The sequence below is a fragment of the Balearica regulorum genome, chromosome 1 (genome assembly GCF_011004875.1).
Source record: "Balearica regulorum gibbericeps isolate bBalReg1 chromosome 1, bBalReg1.pri, whole genome shotgun sequence".
NCBI lineage: Eukaryota > Metazoa > Chordata > Aves > Gruiformes > Gruidae > Balearica > Balearica regulorum.
The window spans coordinates 66,713,553-66,736,084 of NC_046184.1; the positions used below are offsets into that span (position 1 = coordinate 66,713,553).

Consider the following 22,532-nt stretch of genomic DNA (forward strand, 5'->3'; position numbering starts at 1 on the left):
CATTGCTTTGCTGTAACCCTTTGCTTGTAAAGGGCATGCGAAAAGGTAACTCATATATTGAAAAGCTACTTCTAGGTCCACCTTCTCTAAATCCACCTCTTGCCCCACTGATAAAACCAGCTGTCTAAAGCTCCTCCTCCCAGGAGGGTGAAGAGGCTGTCCCTGCCCACAGTATGTTAAGTTGTTGGCCTAACTGCCACTGTTGGGTTGTGGATTGTGCCGTTTGAAGAAGAAAAATATTCTTCTGAAATTTGGAATAGCTTCCTTCTGGAGTGTGCTAATAGATGTCAATGACCAGGTTTTGCAGGCTGGCCAATTGAAAACCAACCATGAGTTCTTTGGATCCTCCTTGTGGCTCAGCACATCAAGGGGCAGCTCTTGAGGACATCAGAAAGCAAGGGCTTCCTTTAAACCAGAAGAGTCTGTTGCCCAGCCTAACAGTGGGAACTGAGGTCTCAAGCTGGTATGAGATGGCTAAAAAGAAGGTCTCCAAAAAGCGAAATGCCAAATCAGACATAGCTGACTAGTCGAGCTGCAGGACGGGCATCTTCGTGCTCTGTTTATGTCAAAGTTGATTAGTGCTGAAAATGGTCCAGGCCAAATTAAGCTTCTTTCTTTTCTTGTACTGATTTGCAAGCCAAGCTTAATTAGGGTGGCAGAAGGTGTTATCAGTGAATTTATTCACACTCTGCTGTTGTGTAAATGCAGCTTTGGTGAAACTGCTTTTAAGAAACAAAACACCTGAAACTTGCCATCCTGATGAACCGGGGGTGGGGGTGGGATGTTTGTGAGCGTATATTTCCAAAAGCAGTCTGAGAATGCGGTGCCATGTTTTAACACAGAAATTAGGTACATTTGAACTTGATCCTGCCCTTGTAAATGAGTAGAAAGTGCAAGCGTGAAAGGGGTCCTGTGCAAAAGGCATGACTGGATACCTCATTCTGGGTTCAGCCCATGAAGGGAGGTGAATATGTGAAATGAGGAGTGGGGAGTGGGTGTTGCACTGAGCAGGAAGCTGTTCAAACTTCATGGAGGACATGATTGCATCTAAAATGCTTTCTCTTCCTTGGCAGTTCAGCCCAAGCCTGCAGTCAGGTGCCTGTTGCTCCAAAGCCAGGGATTCCCTCACCGGATTGTCTTTGGCATCCTGCTGTGTTTAAGGACCTGAGCTAGTGTCTTGCTTGAACATTTTTCACTCTGCCGTCGTTAATGTTCTTCTGGGAACTAAGAGATGGATTTCAAACCCTTCAGTTTCATACAGTTATGTACATTACTCATTTGCTTTGTAATTAACCAGAAGGTTAGTGGGCAATTTAAGAATAATGATGTATGAAACTTAAATGAACTTTAAATTATTGCTCAAAGTGTTTTCTCTATTAATACAAATGCTCATTCATTCCCATTAGCAAGTATTCAAAACGAACAGCAGATTTGAATATAAAAATGCAGTAAGAAAGAAAATACGCCACTTATTGTATATGAACAGAATGGACCAAGGATCTCTGAGGCATGCTCTCTGCATATCACTCAGCAGTGGATCGGGAGCCTGCTGCAAAGGCAGGGTGGCAGCGCCAGCAGCCCGACTGAATTCCACACACCTTGATTTCTAGAGAAAATAAAGGTGTGAGGCATAAATAATTCCCTATATTTATAAGTGTAGGCCCAGTTTTATACTTGTTCCACTGTTTCCTCCTAATCCATTCCAGCCTTTGGGGACAGACCCCAAGGTAATCGTGTAGCAGCACCATGCCTCCAGGACCTGTTTATTAAACTCCCACCCCACTGCAAAAAAATCAACGAAACTGTTGTAATTTAAGCCATGACTTTTTGGATTTGACAAGATTATGATGCAATTTTGTGTAAAAGGGATGGTGTCATTCATCCTTGTTCGCTAGTGTAGCGGGATGTCTGTGGTCTGTTGGCAGCTGGGACTGAGGCTATTTTAAGAAGCTGATGGTGGCGGTGCTGTATAATGTTACTCTGTAGGCGGAGAGTAAGTATTTTAATCCAGGTCACAAGGAAGGGATGATGGCAAACTAAACTGTTCATGTTAGGTTTTAGCCTTTTCCTCTTTATTTAGACTTGTGCAGTAACTCTTAGGTGAACAAATCTCCTTTTTAAAAGGACCTTTGAAATATTGAGCCTTTTCTAAGTGTAATTAGGTTGTGGCAATAGTCATATTCCGTTACATTGTGTTTGTTTAAAGAATTATGCTGTATGGCAGTGTTCATAGCTCTGTATTTATATCGCTGTTGTCAATGATCTTCTGTCATTCTTACTTCTTGTGCAGGAGTTTACGTAACTTCTGTGATGGTTTAGCTAGATGACTGATGATGGTGAATGGTCAAAGTACTGAAGACCATAGCAAAACCAGAACCTGTCCCGGCGCATCTGGCTAGGCATCCCTTCATGAGTTGTTCTGTCTTTCCTTTTCGCTCTTCTTATTGTAGAGGTGATGGCTAAATCCATGGAAGCTCGGTGCCAAATTCCCTTTGAATGATAATGTTGCAAAGGACTTTTGGGGAGAGCTGTGAGGACAACCTGGCAGAGAGGCTTGTAAAGGCACTGCGGGTATGGTCCATTAGCAAGGGCAGTCTCCGGCTTTGGCATTTGTTTCGTTTGTTTCCTCTAATTTAAATATTTATGCAACTTTTTAGCTCAAACAGCTCAAAAGCAGAATGAAATAGCTTAAGACACCTGGAGTGGAAAAGCATCATCCTGCAGATTTGAATGTGCGTTATCTTCAGTTGCCTCCTACAGAAATGAGAAAATGACCCTAAAATACAAACTTACATTTAAAAATCCTTATTGAAAGAACTCCTGTGCCCTCTGCCAAGGGCTGCCTTCCCAGCAAATACAGCCTTGGCAGAATTATCTGGATCCTCTGAACTGACGCCTGGATTAACAGCTCAAGTAGGAAGTCGTGGTGGAAATACTCTGAATTTACACCTAGAAACTGAATGACCAGAGGGGTCAATGGTATTGCAGCTTTAATATATGCTTCAGGTTTATAAAAATAGATTTAACTTGAGGATTGCATAATGCCTTTGCATAGTGTATGAATGGGACTTTTTTGGACAAAGGAATGCCATAGTGTCTGTGAAAACATTTTTGATTTTCTGCAGGAGATGAGCAGGCCAGTTGGAAGAAACCTCAGTTAGACATGCTAACAGGAAACTCTTCCATGGCTAGTGGCTGTTGGAGTAGCTGTTACTGGAAGAGATTAAAATTGTTCGTCCAAGTTATAAACACAGTTTATTTATTTAAATTTTTGTCTAAAATCACCCTACTATGAGACAGAAATGATGAACAGAACTGTTGGATAACTTTAGAAAGTCACGAAAATAGCATGCAGTGCAGCATTGAAGGTGTAACAACATGGCTAACAGTATTATACTAAAGAAAACCTCTTGGGTTGAGTTCAACACCAATTAAAGAACATTGGTATTTTTCCCCCTTGAGTTTCACAGGCTCTGGAATGGCTCAATGTATGAACAAAGCTGTCTTTCATAATAGGGAAGCTGTACAGCAGCATGCTGTTTGAAGTACTGAGAATTTAATCTTGTTACTAATTTTGAACAAGTATTTCCACAATGTCTGTCAATGCGTTCAACAACTTTATAGTAATACAGTCGTGGAGGGGTTTGTTTATCACGTGGATGTGCCCTTTGGCAGTAGTGGGGGGAAGAGAAATTGCAAGGGGGAGTGTTTAATGTCTGCTCCACATTTTTCCCTTCCCCAGTACATTTGCATGTCTTTTCATTTCGTTCATACTTGTTTTTTTTATCTCTGTTTGTTATGTCGTGTAGTCTTGTACAAATGGCTAGAAGCAGATCTGCATGGCAAGAGCTCAGGTACTGCAGACAAAACCTCAGGTAAAGAGGCGTTAAGAACAAAACAATCACCAGGCCCTCCCTCTCTCTCTATTTTCTGTCTTCCAACTCCCCTTGAATCAAATTAAGGGTCAGAGTTTAAAAACAAAACCAAAAATCCTCAACTTTTTCATTCTCTTACCTAATTTAAATCAATATCTGATAAATCTTAGTCTTTTTTCTTGAAGCTGTCTTGGCAGATGTGTTTCCCCTCTGCAACAAAATGCCACTAGTGGTGTCAGATGTGTATATTGACAGATATACAAACAGTATGCTTGGTAAAGACTGAGCAATATCTTGTGTGAGGCCATATTAGTGGATACTTACAAAGAAATCTGACTAGGCTTAGTTATGTAGACTTATGGACAAAGGGTACTGGAAGGTCCAGCTCCACCAATTTCTGCTATAGAGCTCCAAAGGTTCCTGACACCTCAAGGAAGCGCGTTTTGCAGACTAAATTTAAATAGCAATATTAGTGAGGACCACACAGACACACCAAAAAAAAGCCAAATCATGTAGATGTATTGATAGGATCCACAATCCACTATGGCTTCCTGTTTAAATATGATCCATCAATTTCTTTACATGTTGATGACTCCTGCTGCCAAAAAAGCCACCACCATCTCACAGACAACTCAGATTTTAAAATTTTGGAATGAAAACTGTTTTGTCTGCCTTGTCCCAGTCCTCCCTTTCATATCACTTCCCTCCTCCTCTGTAAGATTATGAGAATATGTTGTCAGAAATAATGTCTTTGAGTTAATGTCCTTGAACACTGACCAGCCTACCACTGCCGCTTTGGTGTCATGGTGAGGCGCAGAAGAAAAGCAGGAGAGCACAGTTTCTGCACTACTTAAGCTGACCATCTCTTGAACCCGCCAATTGACAGCTTAATTGCTCCCCAGCCAGGCACTGTTATTCCTGTCCCCACGTTGTTTTCTCACTCACACGTTGTACATTACTTGGTTCTCGTGCAGGGCCATCCAGTTATCCAATGCTTTACAAAGTTCTGTCTGCAGGGAAAGAATATAGCTGGATGTGTTGAACACTTTTAATTAGAAATAGCTATCAAAGAGGTTGTCACCATGAGGGGCAGTACCATGCATAGTTGTGCTCCCAGTCCGTTCCTCTAAAGGAATAAAAGATATTTTTATTTCTGTGGTCAGAAGCATTCCTGTCTACGTTCCAGAGCTTGGAAGGAGTGACAGATAGCTCACATTCCCTGGACCAGAGGGTGTGGGTAGAGGATGCCTCTGCCTATTTGGTACATATTTTTGTATGCCTCTGTCACTGTGATAATGAATTAAAACATATCACTCATATGAAGGCCATTGTGACTGACAACCTCACAACTGTAGCTGCATTTCCCTAGTAATTTTATCCTTCATCCAATACACAGAAGATGCTTATTTTTTAATTTTGAGAAATATTTTCATTTAAAAATCAAATTAGCATGTTTTTTCTTGATCTAGCACCCATAACTTCAGGATTTGCTTTTAATTTGAAACTAAAGATCTCTTTAAGAATGAGTGCCTTTAAGGGAAGGTGCCACTTATTGAAAAGTACCATTACATAGGAGGTAGTATCCAATTGAAATGGAACTTGAATCTGACACATTTTACACAATTTTGAAAAATGCTTGAATGATTTTTGAACATACCTTGAAAGCAAAAGGAGTCCATTCAAACCCAAATTTTTAATTTGCCTCTGACAGGCAGCTTGCCCTATGAGATGCACTGTTTGCATGAATGGGTACCACACATCAAATATGATGTTTCTGTCTGTATTCATTGCACTGTTATCTGGCCATTAATATTTTCGAATATGGATTCAATTCGCATTTGATACTTGCTTCATTTTTAATGTGCCTTGCCAATCCTGTTTTGGAAGCTAGCAAACAAACACTTAAATAAGCACCCAATAGATTTAATGAAAGTTCACTGTTTGCCTAGGTTAACAGCTAAATAAATTTTATTTGCCACATGTGGCTCAGTAGTTCAGAACTGTGAAGGCTGAGAGTTGATAATATCAGGTACCCTTCCATCCAGATCCCTTCCCTCATGTTTGCCGAGAAGGTTTTGCTCCCTGTGATTCTCTTCCAGCTGCTTGTCAGTGTGGAGCTGGCTGTCACAGTCCACGTCTCTCATCTCATTTCGGTGAGAGTCGGGGTGTTTCCTGCTAGTTTGGTCAAACAATGACATTTCACCCTGACACGCAGGCTGCTTTCTGTCATATTCTTGTGCTGTTCCTTTCCTAAATTATGGATCTCCTCTAAAAGCTTACCCTGCCTGGCTTCCTTGGGGCTGCTGTGTATGGAGGGTGTGATGTCATGACCTTTTGACCTATGACCGACTGATTCACTCCAGTGTGGTTTCCTGGCTCTTCTCTTTTGTCTTGTGATCACTGATTGCGAAAATTGTATTTTTTGTGTGTGTGTTTTACCTTTATTTTTTAAACCCACCATAGAGTAAAATACAAATCCAGCAGAGACTCTGCCAAGGTAAGTTATTTGTGCCGTTTATTTTCCTGGAGAAAATGAATCCATGTTGTCAGCCTACTTGAACATTGTTACTGCTGGTTTTGTAAAGCTGGAGTTCTTAAAGCAATGCTTGTGCTTCATAAACAAAACTTTTTAGACATCTCTCATGTCTAAGTGACTGGGCATATATTTGCAGCAACATGCAAATTATTGGTCGTTTCCAAAAGCTGATTGAAACCCTGATTTTTCCATGATTGCTACAGTTTATTGGCAAATATGCCTTGCTCTTCTCCACTGGTTCCAGATGCTGCCAGAATATTGCCCGTAAAGATGGGGGGTGGTTTATAGGGAAAATGAGGCAAAGGATGTTCAATAACAAGAACAGCAAAAAAATCAAGGCTTTCCCTGCACTTATATTCCCAGTGATACATTTTTTGGTCTAACTTGGAAATAAGTACAGTTTTATCTGGTGGGGTTAGCAATTGAGCCACCAAACTAAGAGAGTCAGATATTTTCCCATGGAGAAGCTTTCCAGGATTACTTCCCAAATCCCTTTGAGCAGTCTGATGCGCTTCCAGCTTCAGCCAGTGCCACTTTAACACTGGAAGACAGACTAAATGCAAGACAACACCGGGTACTGTGGAGCAGCTGCCCTCTCTGCTCCACCACAAGCTTAGGCTGCGCTACAAAAACCAGATAGGTAAAGCTACCAGGTATGTAGTGCTCTGCTTCAGGGCACGTGTGGAAATTATTTAGGTGAAAGCCGGGTGGTTTGCTGTCCCACTCAATCTAAGCGCGCAGAGCCACATCCCTTGAGATGCCACGTGTCGTAGGTGTGCTGCAAGTGAAGGTCTCCAGTGTGCAGGGCAAAGCCTGCCCCAATTTCTTTAGTGCCTGTAAGTGACAATTAGAAACAGTAAATGTGATTAATGTGCATTGCTACTGGACTCCCATTTACAGTTATGTGCTAATACCAGATGATTAATCAATTTAGTTGTTGAATGTAGTCACGGTGGGCTATTTTTCAAGCAAAAGGTGTTTTTACAACACCTGTACAATGTAGGTTGGAAAACAGGCCCCTGAAGAACCTAGAAATGGCTCCACCAGTGAACAGCAGAGGTGATGAGTGCCTCTGAACCGCACAAATTCCCCAGTTAGCATCCATCAGGTTACAGTAATGGAGGGGTTTTTTGTCATAAAAAAGGAAACCTTTACAGAAATTTGGACTCCAGCAATCACTTGCTGTTAGCACTGGAGAACTTAATGAAGTTATCCAGATGCTCTTCAAACTTTTAGTAGAAGCAACCAAACAAATTTAGTATCAAATAATCTGCCTTTTTCCTAATTCACAGTTGTAAGGTAAACTGTGTCAGATGTAAGAAAGATTGAAGATCTAATTAGGAAATAACCTCATGCATATTTATTTGATTATGCAAACATATTAATTACGGTTTGATAGTAAGAATTAAAAATGTTGCCAAGTATGTTTAAGTGCATACCTGGAGAGAGAATTTTTGCTGGCTTTGCTTGTTGGGATTTTTATCTTTTGAAACTTCAGGAATCGGTGGATAACATTATATCTTTATCTCTAATGCCTCTGCAAAGAACTTCTGGGTCAAAATAAGAGGTTATTCTGCTGCCATGTTCTGGTTTCATGTACTTCAAGCTAAGCTTTGTAACCAAGCATGGAGAGGACCTTCACAGAGCTTGTGCTCTGGACTGCCATAGCAGCTGCTGGCAAGCCTGGTCCAACTTGACAAATGTGATGGGCTAATCAGCTAACCTGTGACATGTCTTTTAATTTGATCTAGTTTAGTTGATACCTTCAGTTTTCTTTATTTCTATGCTGCATATACTTCTGCTGGATTTCTGGTTTGCCTCGAGCAATTCCAGAAGCAGGCTGGATTCCCCTGCCACAGCTCCTCACATCTTACCATTTCCATTTATTCTTGCTCCAGGAATTACAGCTGCGGCATTGCATTATCTCGGACTTTTTCTCCTCCCAAGCACAAAATATCCTTGCAGAAGCTTATTTGCTTTTCTCCCCCATGGTTACCCACCAAAATCAAGTGAGACAGACATAGTACTTGGGAAAAAAAAATGCTGCAGTGTGTCTAAATTCTGTGTTAAAAATGAAGCATTGTATAAAAGTACCCATATCTTTAAAATCTCAGAGATGTCTTAGGAAGGAAAATATTTTAAACTCCTTCTCTGAATGCATTTGAAAGTGAGTGCTGTCAGAAGAGCTGGTTAGCTCTCCTCCACCTGGCTCCCTGGCGCAGCAGCTCTTACAGCGGGGCGAGGTGCAGCCCCAGCACAGCTGACTCACGCGTCTCAAGGAACCTGCGCCTGCCTACGCGCGTCTTCACGGAGGGGAGCTCTGGCATGAGCCTCCGCTTCCCCTTCCTGACCGAGCAGGTGGCTGGCACTGGTGTAAGAAATGTCTGACCTTCGCCTCCTCTTCCTCCACCTACCTCTGTTGTGCAGGTGCTGCTGTGATGGGTCCGGCACTGCAGCCCCTGAGAGGTAGTGCAGGTTCTGACCTCTACATTGAAGATGTGCTAAAGGTTTCATACAGCAAATGGTTTTCAACACTCCTAAAACTTTGCCTGGATAATTTTTACCTTGTGAATTGCCACTGTGTTTTTCTATATTATCTTGTGTTCCCCACAATTACCTGCAGACTCCAAGTTCTACCAGGCAAAGGCTGAGAAACTCTGCCTTCAAGTATCAGTTTGTACAGAAACTTCCTTGGATTAATTCACTCTGAGCCAAATGATTGTGCAGCCTGTGCTTCACAAGGAGCACAGGGCATGTGCAAATGGCTGTGGCCTGAGAAACCTTTGGTAACTGCTGACCTATGAATTTTGCAACATCTCTGGGAGCCTGCTAGCTGCTGGAAGGTGGAATTGTCACATGTAACTCAGCAAGCACAAATTATATTCCCACAATCTGTGTTGCCTTCAGAGAGGGATTAGTGAGGTTAGTGACTTGTCGTTTAACTTTTCTGCAGGAATGGTGGATTGCCTTTAGAGCTTGCCAGGTGATTGAATATTTTTTTCATCCAAAATAACCTTTCATTAAAAGCATTAATGAAATACTGGCTCTGACTTTAAGTAGAAAGAGAAATAATATTTTTTTTTAAAGAAAAGAAATCAAATTCTATTTCAGTACCATATTTTTAGAAGTATCTAGGTAACACTAAGTCCAAAAGGGAGCCTTTGAGTGCAAAGTAAGGTTTGGTGAAAAGCATTTAATATTGCAAACTTAAGGCTTTCATCCCATTCATCTCTCTCAGGTGAGAAAGGAACTGAACAGGAAAGACCCACCTGTGGTCTTTAAAGCAAGAAACCTGACATTAGTAACCTGGTATCTGAAAAATGTGTAGTAGATGGGAATATAATTAATTGATTTTAAGAACTTCTTATTTTGATTACTGTGTTGCATAGTGTAGACTATCCAATGGTGGAAACTCCATTAACAATATCACTGTGAAATACACTATTTGTATGCTGATAACTGGATGCATTTCTGCTTGAAGTCTTTCAGTTTTCCTCTTTGCACTTGCTGGATTCTTTGCATGGAAGAAGTCTGTCCTTGATATTTGACATAGAAAAAAAAAAAGAAGTTTAATCTTCACACAGGACTTGTGATATAAAAAAGATCTATAATGAATCCTTGAATAATTTATAATAGCTGAGAGGTGCTCATACCTTTTATTGACCATAAGACAGTTTCTAACAAACTTGAGAGAAAGTGCTCTTTCAGTGTCTAAGTGAAGTCATCTCTAGATATTCAAGCTATAGGGGAAGGTGGAGAATTCAGTTGATTGCAGAGTCTTTTTCTCTAAAACTCCAGCAGTAGTTTTTCTCTTAACAGTAAATTTCCATGCAGTAAATACTAAGCTGGAAGCTGTGTTGCAACTGTAGTAAGATTTTATAGGAAGGAGGGTAAGATCAGACTGAATGTGCATCTTTTATGTTTCTCTTTTAAAAGTAGTACATCTGTTGGGAGTGAAAATGCCCTTCAGATTTCACAAAAAAAAAGGGGGGGGGGGGGAAGAAAGCTGCCCAGGCCAGCTCTCTGAAGCCTCACTGCTGTGACAAGTCATTATTTCTTCATTTGTTGCAGGAGAGAATTTCGACCAGAGTCCCTTAAGAAGAACCTTCAAGTCCAAAGTTTTGGCTCATTATCCTCAGAACATTGAGTGGAACCCCTTCGACCAGGATGCCGTCAACATGGTAGGTAGAAACTCTCTTCGTAAGCTGTTGCCTGACAACTTCAACTCTCATGTGGTTCTTGGGTTGTTCACAACCACCCTTGTGATGTGATAAACAGCCACTTCTGCTGGGACTAAGAGCACCCACTGGACATGCTGGTTGAAAAGCTGTAGAGGAGGAGGTAACCTGAAAATGCAGAATACTTTCAGGCACAATGAAAGTAAAATGCTGTGTTTCCATTATTAGTTCTAGTTAAATCTACTGCATGATGGAACAAGTCTAACCACCAGCTCAGTGACTGGGTGAGAAGGGCTGTAGTCACCCAGCATGCACATCTGCAGGCGGGAAGGAGGCGAACCAAGGAATTTTTAAGATAGTCATACCAGTGTGAAATTTCTGAGTACAAAAGTCCTTGATGCTGCATATAGCAAGGGAGAGCAATCTTTACACAGAAGCTGGAACTTACCTAAACCACGACTTTTGTTGGGTGGTCACTTTTTAATGGCACCTCCGCACTAATGCATCTTCTGTACATCTCTTTCCTCTCAGCTAAATTTGATGTGAGTTTGTCTGTGCAGCTAAATCCTATGAATAGGGGAGGGAGGAGAAAACAGTTTCTGGAGTTTTGTATGGGGGCAGTGACAACTAAAAGACCCAATGATCCAGTGAAAATTTTCCTAAAGAGTTAACATTCAAAGAATGTTTCCAAAATCACCAAAGCACTCGTTAAGAACAAGTCCTGACAAAGACAACAGATGACTGATATTTGAGGTAAGCTTCCCAGTACAGAAAATGCTATTTGTTTTATAACTTAAAAGTAAACAGTTGTAGTAATAACATTAAACAATATTACTGATTCCAGCTGTTTTCAAAAATGTGTATTGGGTCTAACTCAAAATTGGAAAATTAGTGAACCCCTTCCCCCTCCAATCATCTAGTTTAGACATGCTTCACATTTGAGGAGGGTAGGACTACATACTAGCTACTTCAAAACAGAGCCAACCTCATTGTATGGTGCAGGTATGAAGTCAAGAGAATCTCCTGGCCCTCATGAAGGAGATGGAGAGACAGGAAATGCTTAAAAGCCACAGTAAAATGGCTTTTGCAAATGCAAAAATGCATTTGGAACTTCACTGCAATCATGAAGAGAATACATGCCAAATTTTTAACATGAAAAGACAGGAGGTGGAAATAGCAGTGACACAGAGAGCTGATAATGGGGCACTGCACATGCATAGAAAGGCAGAGATGAGCCTGATCACCCCCTCTGCCCACTGACAGCTGGGGATTTCTGTCCTTTGCTTCCAAGTGTGCACTGTTGGAGATGGTGAGGTATTTGGGCAGGTCTCCACATCACTTTGCTTATACAGAAGGCATGAAGGACTCAGAACACTGCTTCATCAGCACAGTTAAAATGGTAATAACTCAACTACCAAGGCTACTTATGTCTTTTAGTTCTGCCTTTGAATTGGGGGTGTTCAGAGAAGAAGTGGTGGGGGGTGTGCAGCAGGAATGTGGCAGCAAGAGGTAATAGCTGGAATTGCTGCATTATTTGTCTCTCACATTACAGTTGAAAATGTCTAGTATTCATGAGGTGCAATCATATTATCAGATAAAAATGGAATACTATAACCAGCAAGAGACCTATTAAAATAAAATAATTGAACTGAGCTGCATTCAGCTGAAATCAAATAGCTGAAGAACGCATCTTTCATTTACAATGTGTCTTGGAGAAAAAAAACCACATTTACTAACAGCAGCAGTATTTAATGGTCTTTTAAATCATCTTTTGGAAAACTTCTTTATTGTTTTGATCTGAAACATCATTTAAAGTAATATCCACCTCCACAGAATCCCTTGAGGCAATTATTGGCCTTTCTGATCTTGCCTTGCTGTATTAATTCTGCCTATGTGTTTGCTTTATGTGAGCTTCCAGAAGCAATTTTCGTCAGAGAAGAAAATGCATAAATCCTTGAAGGTTAACTTGTGAGAACTCTGGCTTTGCTGGGTGCCTAAGGAATTTCAATTCCCTTCCGAAACCATCCTGTCGCTTTAAAAATAACCCCCTGAAGTCCCAAGCAATCACTCTGCCTACGAGTTCATGTTTTTTCTCCCTTTCAAAGTATATATCAAAGTACAGAGTTCTTTTTAATAGGGAAGTATTTCTTTCCTCCCACTGCTTTTTGTGATTATCCCCACCTAACATCACATACTATCTTCTGCGGCCATTCTGCAAGTAATGTGTTGTACTGAACTGAAGTTCTCAGTAGGGAGGAAAGTGAAATTTTTAGGAAATAAAACTCCTATTTTAGCCCTCTGATTCATCAAGGTATATAAATCTTTGCTTGTATTTCTGGAGTCAATGAAACATTGTCCATTTAACATGTCATGTACTGAAATAAAAGAATTTAAGATTATCCAGTGTAATTTGAAGGAGCAGGCTTTAATACAAAGAAAAGTATACCTCTTTCTACCCCCTCACTCACAGCACAATTTGAGTATGGAGCTTGCTGCTGCAGCATGTTGTGAACATGAAAAATATATGGGGGCTTAAAAAGTGAAATAGAGGATCTAACGGAGAAGAGGGGAACCAGTACTGATGGCCAGTGGTCCAGAGGGGACCTTTGGTTTAGAAATATCTGCGACTGATGATGGCTGGAAGGAGGGAGGGATTACAGTGTGTGTGTGACCTGCCTCTGCATTTAGGAAAAGGCTATCTCCTACTCATCACTTCTAGAGGTGCAGCATGGATTAGCTGATGTCTTCTTGACCGTCTTTTGCAGCTTTGGTTTTTAAAAACCGTGTTGATTATAAGCCTTATTGCAAGTATGATTTCATTCCACATTTTTCTGCTGATAGATATGTTTAAATATAAATAGCAAAGTGCTTTGAAAACCAAAATCCTGTTCTTTGATCAGTGATCTTGGAGAGTTTTCTGTGTTTATACACAGATGCAATGGAGGTGACTGACTGCCTCCTCACCATTAGTCAGCCAGCTTCACCAGCAGGCGAAGCTTTCACCCCCCCAGCACGTCCCAAGCTGCTCTTCCCCAACGCTCTCCTGTGGCGCATGTGACAAACACAGACAAGATGGGAAGTGATTGATGTCCAAGGCACTAAGATGAAAGTTTTTGTGCATTAACTGCAAATTTGAAGCTTTCTATATTGCTGTAAAATGAGCACAGGCCCTTCCTTTTGATCTTAGCTTCTTAAGTGACTCTTGGTCGTTCTTCCCTGCCTCGGTGCTTTCCCATCTTCCTTCTTTCTCTGCCTTTTCCTGTGTCTTCTTATAGGTCTAATGACAGCAGCAAGTGTCTGTGCCAGGGTTTGCAACCAGTGTCTTAAAATGTCGGTATTCTGCATATGCCGGGCTGTGGCTGAAACTTAATAGATGGGTGTCCCTTTGTGTGTGTATACTCAGTATATAAAGCATGAGGGAATAATAATTAAAACTTGGAGAAAATTTATTTAGCCTTCTGAAACTGTCTCAGCTGGTCTGAATTTCCTTGATGCTTATCTGTTCTTGATTGTAGCAGTACATACAATTTGCTTCTCCAAGTATTTTCCTGTAAAGTGAAGAAAACACATTCTTTGATAGCACTGAGATTAAAACCTATGCTTTCAGCTGGATCAGATTTGATAAGCCTATAGCCGCCATTGAACGCCCACATTCTAGATAGAAATTTTTATTAAGCAAGCCTGCCAAAAAATGAGGTTAAGAGATATTTATTGTGCAGGGTAAATTTAAATAAAGTGTGAAACAAGGATTTTTTACTACTTATTTGTTGGAGAAGCCTTAACCATGGCACTGCTGTTAATGCCACAATAAAAACTATAAACCTCTTGAATGAAAATGAGGCTGCTGTTCAAAAATGGTTCAAGCTGCAATTTCATGGTTTATGTCAGCAAAGCCTGTCAATTGAATTAGATTCTTCTACCAATTGCAGACTACTTATTTCCCTATACGTTACCTCTTAGAGGAATACGTAAAAGCTGTCCTAGATAACTTAGGGGCTTGCTGGCATGTTGTGAATTGAGTCTGGACCACTTGCCTAAATCCCAGCTGGGCTGGTACCAGCTTTATCAGGTTGTCGAATGGTTTCTGCAAGGTGCACTGGTGAAGTTCAGTGCCTGAAAATATATAATTATTTCTCTTGACCTCTTCCACCATCAGAAGAATTTACTCCTGGTCAAGATGAGACATTAGGGGATGCACTCAGTCATATGTAGGTTCGCATCCCTTGGGAAAGTTAGCTTTTAGTGTTGCCTTTTGGAACAGGAGAAGCACTTTGAAGGGTCTCCCTCTCTTCTTTCCTTTTATTTCTTCAGATGGAAGGTACAAAGGAAGCTTTAGTTCCTCATTTATAAACATACTGATTTAGCTAGAACATAAGGAGTTTCATGCTGATGCACATTCAAACAAGTTTTGCTGGATGTTTGTTATTTTGTATTAGATATCTGATAGAATTCCTGAGGAATGCCTGGAAAAATGCCTCGAGTTATCACTAGGGCTGTTTCAGAGAAACACCCAGTGTAGTAGAATCACTGCAAAAGATTTTGCTAAGTGGTAAATCTAAAATGAGGCTTTCACAGATTTTGGGTGTTTCCCCCCCCTTCCTTCTTCCAACGTAAGCTATTTTGTAGCACTTAAGGAAGAAACTTAACGTAATAGCTGTCAGTCAACTCTTGCTTTCTTTTAAGAAAATTAGGGAAGATCAGTGAATTTCAAGAAGTCTGTAATTTTAATTCAGTGTTATAAGATGTTCCCTTGTCTCTCTGATTTTAGAGTACTGTGGGAATAATATATGTGAATGAGGACAAAACTGGATGTCTTTATATGATGCTTAAGTAAATGAGACGAAGGCTATTCAGTAGTGAAAATAATTTTACAAAGTAATGAAAATAAGTCATAATGACTTAATAGATGGGTGATTCAGTCATCCCTATCTCTTCTTTTAAGTAGCATCAGTTTTAGGCTGTTTGTTCTTGGGCTGCTTTTCAGAGGGATTATGTTTAATGATAACTGGATAGTTATGATGTGGTGGAAAAAAAAGAATGTGCCTGTAAAGCAAAAGTAACAAAATAAAATTGTAGCTTAGATAACTATATCTATTTCTTTTCTCCTTTCTTAGCTGTGTATGCCCAAAGGGCTGTCTTTCAGGACGCAGGCAGATAACAGAGATCCTCAGCTCCATTCGTTCATCATCACCAGAGAAGATGGCTCTCGTACGTATGGGTTTGTGCTCACATTCTACGAAGAGGTCACGAGCAAGCAGATCTGCACAGCCATGCAAACGCTCTACCAGATGCACAATGCAGAGCAATACAGCAGCGTCTGCGCCTCCTCCTCGTGCAGCATGGACTCCCTGGCCAGCAGCATCGACGAGGGTGACGCCACTTCCCTCGCCAAGCTCCAGCGGTACAACTCCTATGACATCAGCAGAGACACACTGTATGTCTCCAAATGTATATGCCTCATCACCCCTCTGCCCTTCATGCAAGCCTGCAAGAAGTTCCTCGTCCAGCTCTATAAGGCAGTCACCTCCCAGCAGCCACCACCTCTGCCCCTGGAGAGCTACATCCACAACATCCTCTACGAGGTGCCCCTGCCACCCCCGGGGAGGTCGCTGAAGTTTTATGGGGTTTATGAGCCCATCATTTGCCAGAGACCTGGGCCCAACGAGCTGCCACTCTCTGACTACCCGCTGCGGGAGGTCTTTGAGCTGCTGGGCCTGGAGAACCTGGTCCAGGTTTTCACCTGCGTTCTTCTGGAGATGCAGATCCTTCTGTACTCACAAGGTGGGCGATGCACGTTGGGTCTGTTCCCAGTGGGCAGTTCCTGGGCAGCTGCAGCCACGGAAGCTAATGTAAACCTGTTGGTTTTCAGCAGATTTGTGAAACATGAGAATGTAATGAAAAAAAAGTGAAAGAAATTAGTCTGTCCTAATGAAATCACTAAATAATTGTTTCCTCCAGGCATTCTAGATGCTGCTTGTTTAATTATGCATTGTATTTATTACTTGTGACAGCCAGCAATAGAATTCACTTAATTATTATCCTTACATTGCCCTTCATCATGCTGCAAGACAGCATGAAACTAATCCTATCTTCTGCAAAAATACCAGCAGAAAGTAATACATCTTGCTGTTTCAAATCGTAGCAGCATGTTGAAGTTTGGTGAGATTTCTTCCCTCCTGTATAATGGATGTGTTCTGGTTAAAGCACTGAGAATTTTTTATCACTTAGAGGCTGACGTTTTAATGCTGGGTTGGAACTGAGTGGAGTTACAGGGCATCCCTTCGTAGTCCTACTTGAGATATTTGGGAACTTTTCTGACAAGGATGCTGGTACTTCTTTTTGAGCCACTTAAGATTGCAATTGGCAAAGGCTAGCTGCATTGGCAGCAGTTGCTTGCCAGGCCAGAGGCCTGTCTGTGTCGAAATATGCCAGCAAGCTTTTGAAAATCTGGCCTGTACCTTTTCTCTTTTGGTGGTGTCATTCTGCAATAGTGCAATACTCTGCTACAAGTTTTGGGAACCTTGACTTAGTGCTGGGCGTGCTCTGAGGTTTTACACCCCTAGTACTCTTTCTTGTATGATGTTGGTTGCTGTGAGCCTGGCCCTGGTGATATTTGGGTACCAAAAGGTGTGTGCTGCAACTGTTGCAATGCACCAGAGTGCCTGAACAAGTCAAGTTCAAGTTTGCCGCTGACCTCCAAGGCGTTGTCCAGACTTTTTTGGAGGTTCCTCTAAGTCTCACTGGATGCCTGTCCATATTATCTGGGTTCCCAAATGTCTTCTGTGATGCTGACCCTAAATTAGTAAAATGTGCCTCAGGTGAAAAATTTGGGGGGTGGGGGAGTGGTTTCATCAGACTAGAATGAACATGAAGCCAGGGGGTACACGGACCTTTTAACAAAAAGAGGAAAAGATTAGACTTCTCAAGAGATGTTCAAGAGCTGTCTGTTCAAGCAACAGACAGCTTGAAATGGAGACGAGAGAGAGAGGATGGGGAAGTTGTCTAAAATGAGTACGGGTAATGAACCTTCAGGCTCAAAAAGTGAACGTTTGGGTTTGTCCTATAAAAGAAAAGGTCAGTAAGTGTGTAATAATAATACTAATGAATAAATGACTGAGAATGGGGAAAAAACATTCAGGGAGGTGGAAGGAGGGTCGTTCTTCTGCAAATAACTGAATTCAAAGGATTGCTAGTTCTTTGCGGAGCACTTCTCCACGTGGACTCCAGGGGTTTGCTTTCAAGAACAGAAAATGAAGGGCTTTATCTGCTCTCAGTTTGAAGTGTGAGCAGAAATCTTGCTGTTAGTTTTGATTAGGCTGCTTTCCCCCTCCCTTCTGCTTCTGTGTGTAGGTGCTTACCCCTTTCTTCCTCAGTTTGAATCGTGCTGCCTTTGCCACTTGACACCAGGGTTCGACATTAAGCAGCAACACCACTGAAATGCCTCCACATCCCTGCTCAGCATTCCCACCCTGGTCCCTGCTTATGGATTCACTGAAAACTGAGATATTTTTACTGTAAGCTAATAACATTAGGAAAAATCTGCTTGTTTTGTGCAGATGGAGAGCAACCTGCATATGCATTACTTTTGAATAGTCCTTGAGACAGATACGAAATATGCACTAAATAATTTTGACTCAATTTTCAGTGCCACCAGAAGTTAGATAAATAAGTATTTTTCTTCCCATTACTGGCTATAATTTAGAGGTTTACTTGTTTTCATAGAATCATAGAGTCATAGAATCGTTTTGGTTGTAAAAGACCTTTAAGATCATTGAGCCCAACTGTTAACCTACCACTGCCAAGTCCACCACTAAACCATGTCCCTAAGCACCACATCTACACATCTCTTAAATACCTCCAGGGATGGTGACTCAACCATGTCCATGGGCAGCCTGTTCCAGTGCTTGACAACCCTTTTGGTGAGGAAATTTTTCCTAATATCCAATTTAAACGTCTCCTGACACAACTTGAGGCCATTTCCTCTTGTCCTATCACTTGTTTTGTTTACTTTCACTGTGTTGTTTGCTGGTTTTTTTAAAGAAAAATGAGATAGTGAGAATTAATCCTCTCCACCCTCCAAAATTCAGATTATTTTTTCCCCTTTCCCTCTATTATTGGTGAATCTAGGGAAGTCCTTGACATGACCTTTACTTCCCTATCTGATAAAGACACAACTTGATGGTGCATGGGGAAAAGCATACAGTTGTATTAGGGAAATTCTGTGATTATGTAAATAGCATTGTAATGCTGGTTCCCAGAGGTGAGGAATGTAGAGTGGAGGTCAAGTGCAAAGCCTCAGTTTTGGCATATCCTGATAGCTGAGTGCTTGGCTAACTGTGCACTGTGGCTTCTTTTAAATGTCAGTCTTGCGATTCCTGAAAGAGGAAACAAAGCAGCTCTTTTCCTATTTGAGATATAACCAGGGTAGATACTACTGAAATCTTCTTTCTAAGCTTTGAGATCCATCAGGGAGAAATGCTTTCTTAACTGCAAGTTCTTTCAAGGCAAAGATGAAAAGAAATTTTTGGCTTATGTATTGCTTGTTCCAAAGTAACAAATGAGAGTGTGATTCTGAAAATTTGTCCTTCCTTCCCTTTCTGCTTTAAAGAGGATGTACTTGCTGGGCCGTGTTTCCAGTGGCCTGGCCTTGCTGCAACCTTACCAAACTCAACAAAAGATTAGCAGAAGATGGTCTTGTGTCCACTGGGTGCAATTTCAAGCAAGACTGCATTTTTCACCCAAAGTCAGAGTTCACTGAAATGCTACAATACTCACGAAATCAGAGCATTGAACCAAGACCTACTTCAGTTCACCAAACTATTTCAGTGAGAGAATTGCTAATAACACATGTGGGAAAAGTAAGCTGACTTCTTTGTGGTTCTCCTAGCCTTGTTGGAAGGAGCTTTTCATTCAAGCTTGCCAGAAAAATTGTTCCTCTTTTTAAAGAATAAAGACTTCTTTCGGAAAGTTGAGTGAAAATATGAATTGCTACACAACCCTGACCATACAATGATCCTGCTGGCTGTCTACTGAGAGCCTAAACTTCTCACTAAACATCTGTCCACTAAAGGCAGATTACTTTTTGAGGCCAAGAAAGAGCAGGAGGGAAATGAAAACTGCAAACACTGGGAAAAACTGGTCAACCAGCTTTAGTTCCAAAATTTATAAGCAAGCATGGGCAGTGGGCTGCCTGCAGGAAGGATGGTGGTGGAGTTGCACCTGGTTGCTGACAGAGTTGGTGGTAACAGCAGCAAAGGGCTGGCAGGAGGGTAGCACGGAGGCTGTATTGGCTTTTCTGGAGTGGTTTTTCTGGTTCCAGTGAACTAGGAGTTGATGATAAAAAAGTTTATTTTTAACTGTGTAGCTGAGGCATAATGTTTCCAACAGCCTGAACAAAGGCATCTAACTAAATGAAGAGGTGAGGGTGTTGCATGAGTTTACCCAGGTTGCCCTGGACATGTTCCCAGCATGATAATGAGAGCGTCTGGCACAGCTCTGCAGTGGGGACAGGACCAATTGGTAGCTGTTTGTACCATGGCTGCCACTGTCAACTTTGCGTGTCTGATTGCTCTGTTCATGGTGTTTTGTGGGTGAGTGGTATCCCATCACTTGGGAAAATGAAGGGATTGTAGTGGACTGTAACTTCACTTTGCAGCTGTGGTGGTCAAGCAGAGGAGTGGAGAGACTGCTGTAAAAGAATGATGAGCTCAATTTTTGAGCTCATTTTTTAAGCTCTTTCACTCCTGAACGGTTTGGACTGCAGGCAACTACCTTAATCCTCAATTTCTCTCAAGTTAGCGGTTTAAAGCAGTCTGCTGTTAAGGAACTATCACTGTGGCTTTACAAACCACAGTTTGGGAACTGCTGCTGTGGATAATTGTGTCCTCCTGGGTCAAAAGCCACTGTGACGAAAACATTTCGTTTTGAAGATATGAGACATCTGTGCAGCTTGGAAGCAGCAAATGGTGCTGTGGCAGCATTAGGGCAAAACAGGGAACAAGGTGAGGATAGTTGCATAGCTGACAGAGACCCGTGCTTGCTCCTAAATGGCAAGACTGGAAAGCCAAGTCCTTACTGTTAATGGAGACAGCGTGGACTTCCAGGGAGTTAATCAAAATCTCTGTTGGCAGGGAGATGTAATAGACCGCTCTAAGTGCCGACTTGGGCCTGCAAAGGTGATACAGAGAAGTGTACCTGAAAGCACTCGAATCAGAACTCCTGTGGCTTCAGGTTACATCCTCCTGCACATAGAGTATACTTTTAAGTTTAAATAGGGCCAGGTTTGAACAATGGGGCTTTGAAAACCAAAGGGAGGGATTAGATATTTTTTTCCTGCAGTTCTTCAGGGTGCAGTCTTCGGATTGCAGCCTTACAGACTTCATCCTCTAAAAATCAAAGCTTGGATTATGATGTGTTCCTTTCAAATGTTTGACTTTCAAAGGAAGGACACAAGAACTACGAGACTCCCAATAAAGCAGAAAAACTGATATAGAGTCATACTTGTTATCGCTAAACAAGGCACATTGTGTAGCACACTTCTAATGTTGTGTAAGCTTGGGGCTTACAGACTTTCATTTATGAAACACTTGCTGTTGTAGTTTTATTATAGTTTATTCAATTGTAGAAAGTAATACTCTTGCAAGTGCCCTTTATTCAGAGCACAGCACTCCCGTGCGATCGCGGAGATGTAACAGTATTGTGAATGTCCAGGCTTCCAGCAGTGTCCAAGTTAATAACACTCTGCAATAGCTGCTACAATTTCCCAAGGATCGGTAACAAAATGCCACTGGCGTGAGATGTCTGCCGGAGAGAGATGAATTAAACTGTGGGCTCTGCGGAAACCTCAGCAATCCATTTTGTTGTCTGCCTTTCTAGGGATTTAAACATGAGAGGAAATGTGTCGATGAGACAAAGATAAACTTCTTAGAGCTTAGGCTATTTCTACTCATTATAAATTTAGAGTGTTTCCCAAGTTGTTTTTCAAAAGTAATTGCTCCTCAAAGATTGAAATATTCTTTGGAATTTTTTTTTCTATCTTAGAAATTATAATACAAATTACTATGCATATATATAGTCATCACCTAGAAAAAGGTGGTGTCTTAAAGATCTTTCTTGTGAAGTCTATTTTGGGGCAGATTTTTAAAATAAATACATGCATGATGTGTTTGCCTTTTAAAGCATTTTTACATCAAATAGTTACGAAGAAAAACTTTGCTCTCTTCTGCTTGTTATTTAAATAGTTGCACTCCACACTGGTATTCATCATAGAGTCTTTAAGGTTGGAAAAGACCTCTAAGATCATCAAGTCCAGCCATCAAAACTAATGGGAAGCTATTGCAGAGCTAATGGTGAACAATTCACACGGGGACAAAATGTGTCTATGCTGTGATAGAGACCCAAGTTTAGGGCCTCAACAGCACCACAGTCAGAGGAGACTACAGCACGTGTTCCCCTGGAAAGGAGACAGGTAATTGGATAGAATAATCAAAGAATCAAATATCTTCTTGGTTTTTAACTTAGGTGGAAAGACAAAACCATTTTTCAATTAAAAGTAGCTCGGTTTTGTTAGCTGAAGTCAATATTGTCTGAAAAGTCAAGTTTTTAAAGCAGCTGGAAACAAGGAGAAGGAGCTGGACCATGTCTGCGCCACATCCCCACTCTTGTTTGTAGTAACACTGAAGTGTAGAGGAAGATTTGGCAACTGCTTTTATCACTTTGCACACACACACTCCATCCTCTCTCCACTTTTTTTAGTGGGATCTTCTGATTTTTTCCATTATAAAACATCTTTACCTTTTAAGAACAGGGTGGGAAGAAGTTAAATTAGGCCTTTGCATTCCAGCTATGGCAAATGCCAGATAAATAACCCGGCAGTCAAAAATGGTCTTGAGCAAAGTAGTTGCCTGCTAGAATCCGTGACCTCCCCACCACCCTGCTGCCCTG

The 22,532-nt window shown here is 41.3% G+C and overlaps 1 protein-coding gene across 5 annotated transcripts in view; it reads left to right on the plus strand.

The window, feature by feature from the left end:
- The window catches only part of DENND5B (DENN domain containing 5B), a 117,395-nt gene that overhangs the window by 43,607 nt on the left and 51,256 nt on the right, over window positions 1–22,532 (plus strand). For 3 of the 5 annotated variants that reach the window (XM_075756150.1, XM_075756127.1, XM_075756133.1), the window contains exons 2-4: window positions 3,810–3,875; window positions 10,483–10,592; window positions 15,704–16,370. In XM_075756150.1, the coding sequence (XP_075612265.1) occupies window positions 3,810–3,875; window positions 10,483–10,592; window positions 15,704–16,370 (843 nt within the window). The remainder of the gene's footprint in view (window positions 1–3,809; window positions 3,876–10,482; window positions 10,593–15,703; window positions 16,371–22,532) is intronic. The other 2 variants (XM_075756117.1, XM_075756144.1) reach the window with 1 other exon arrangement.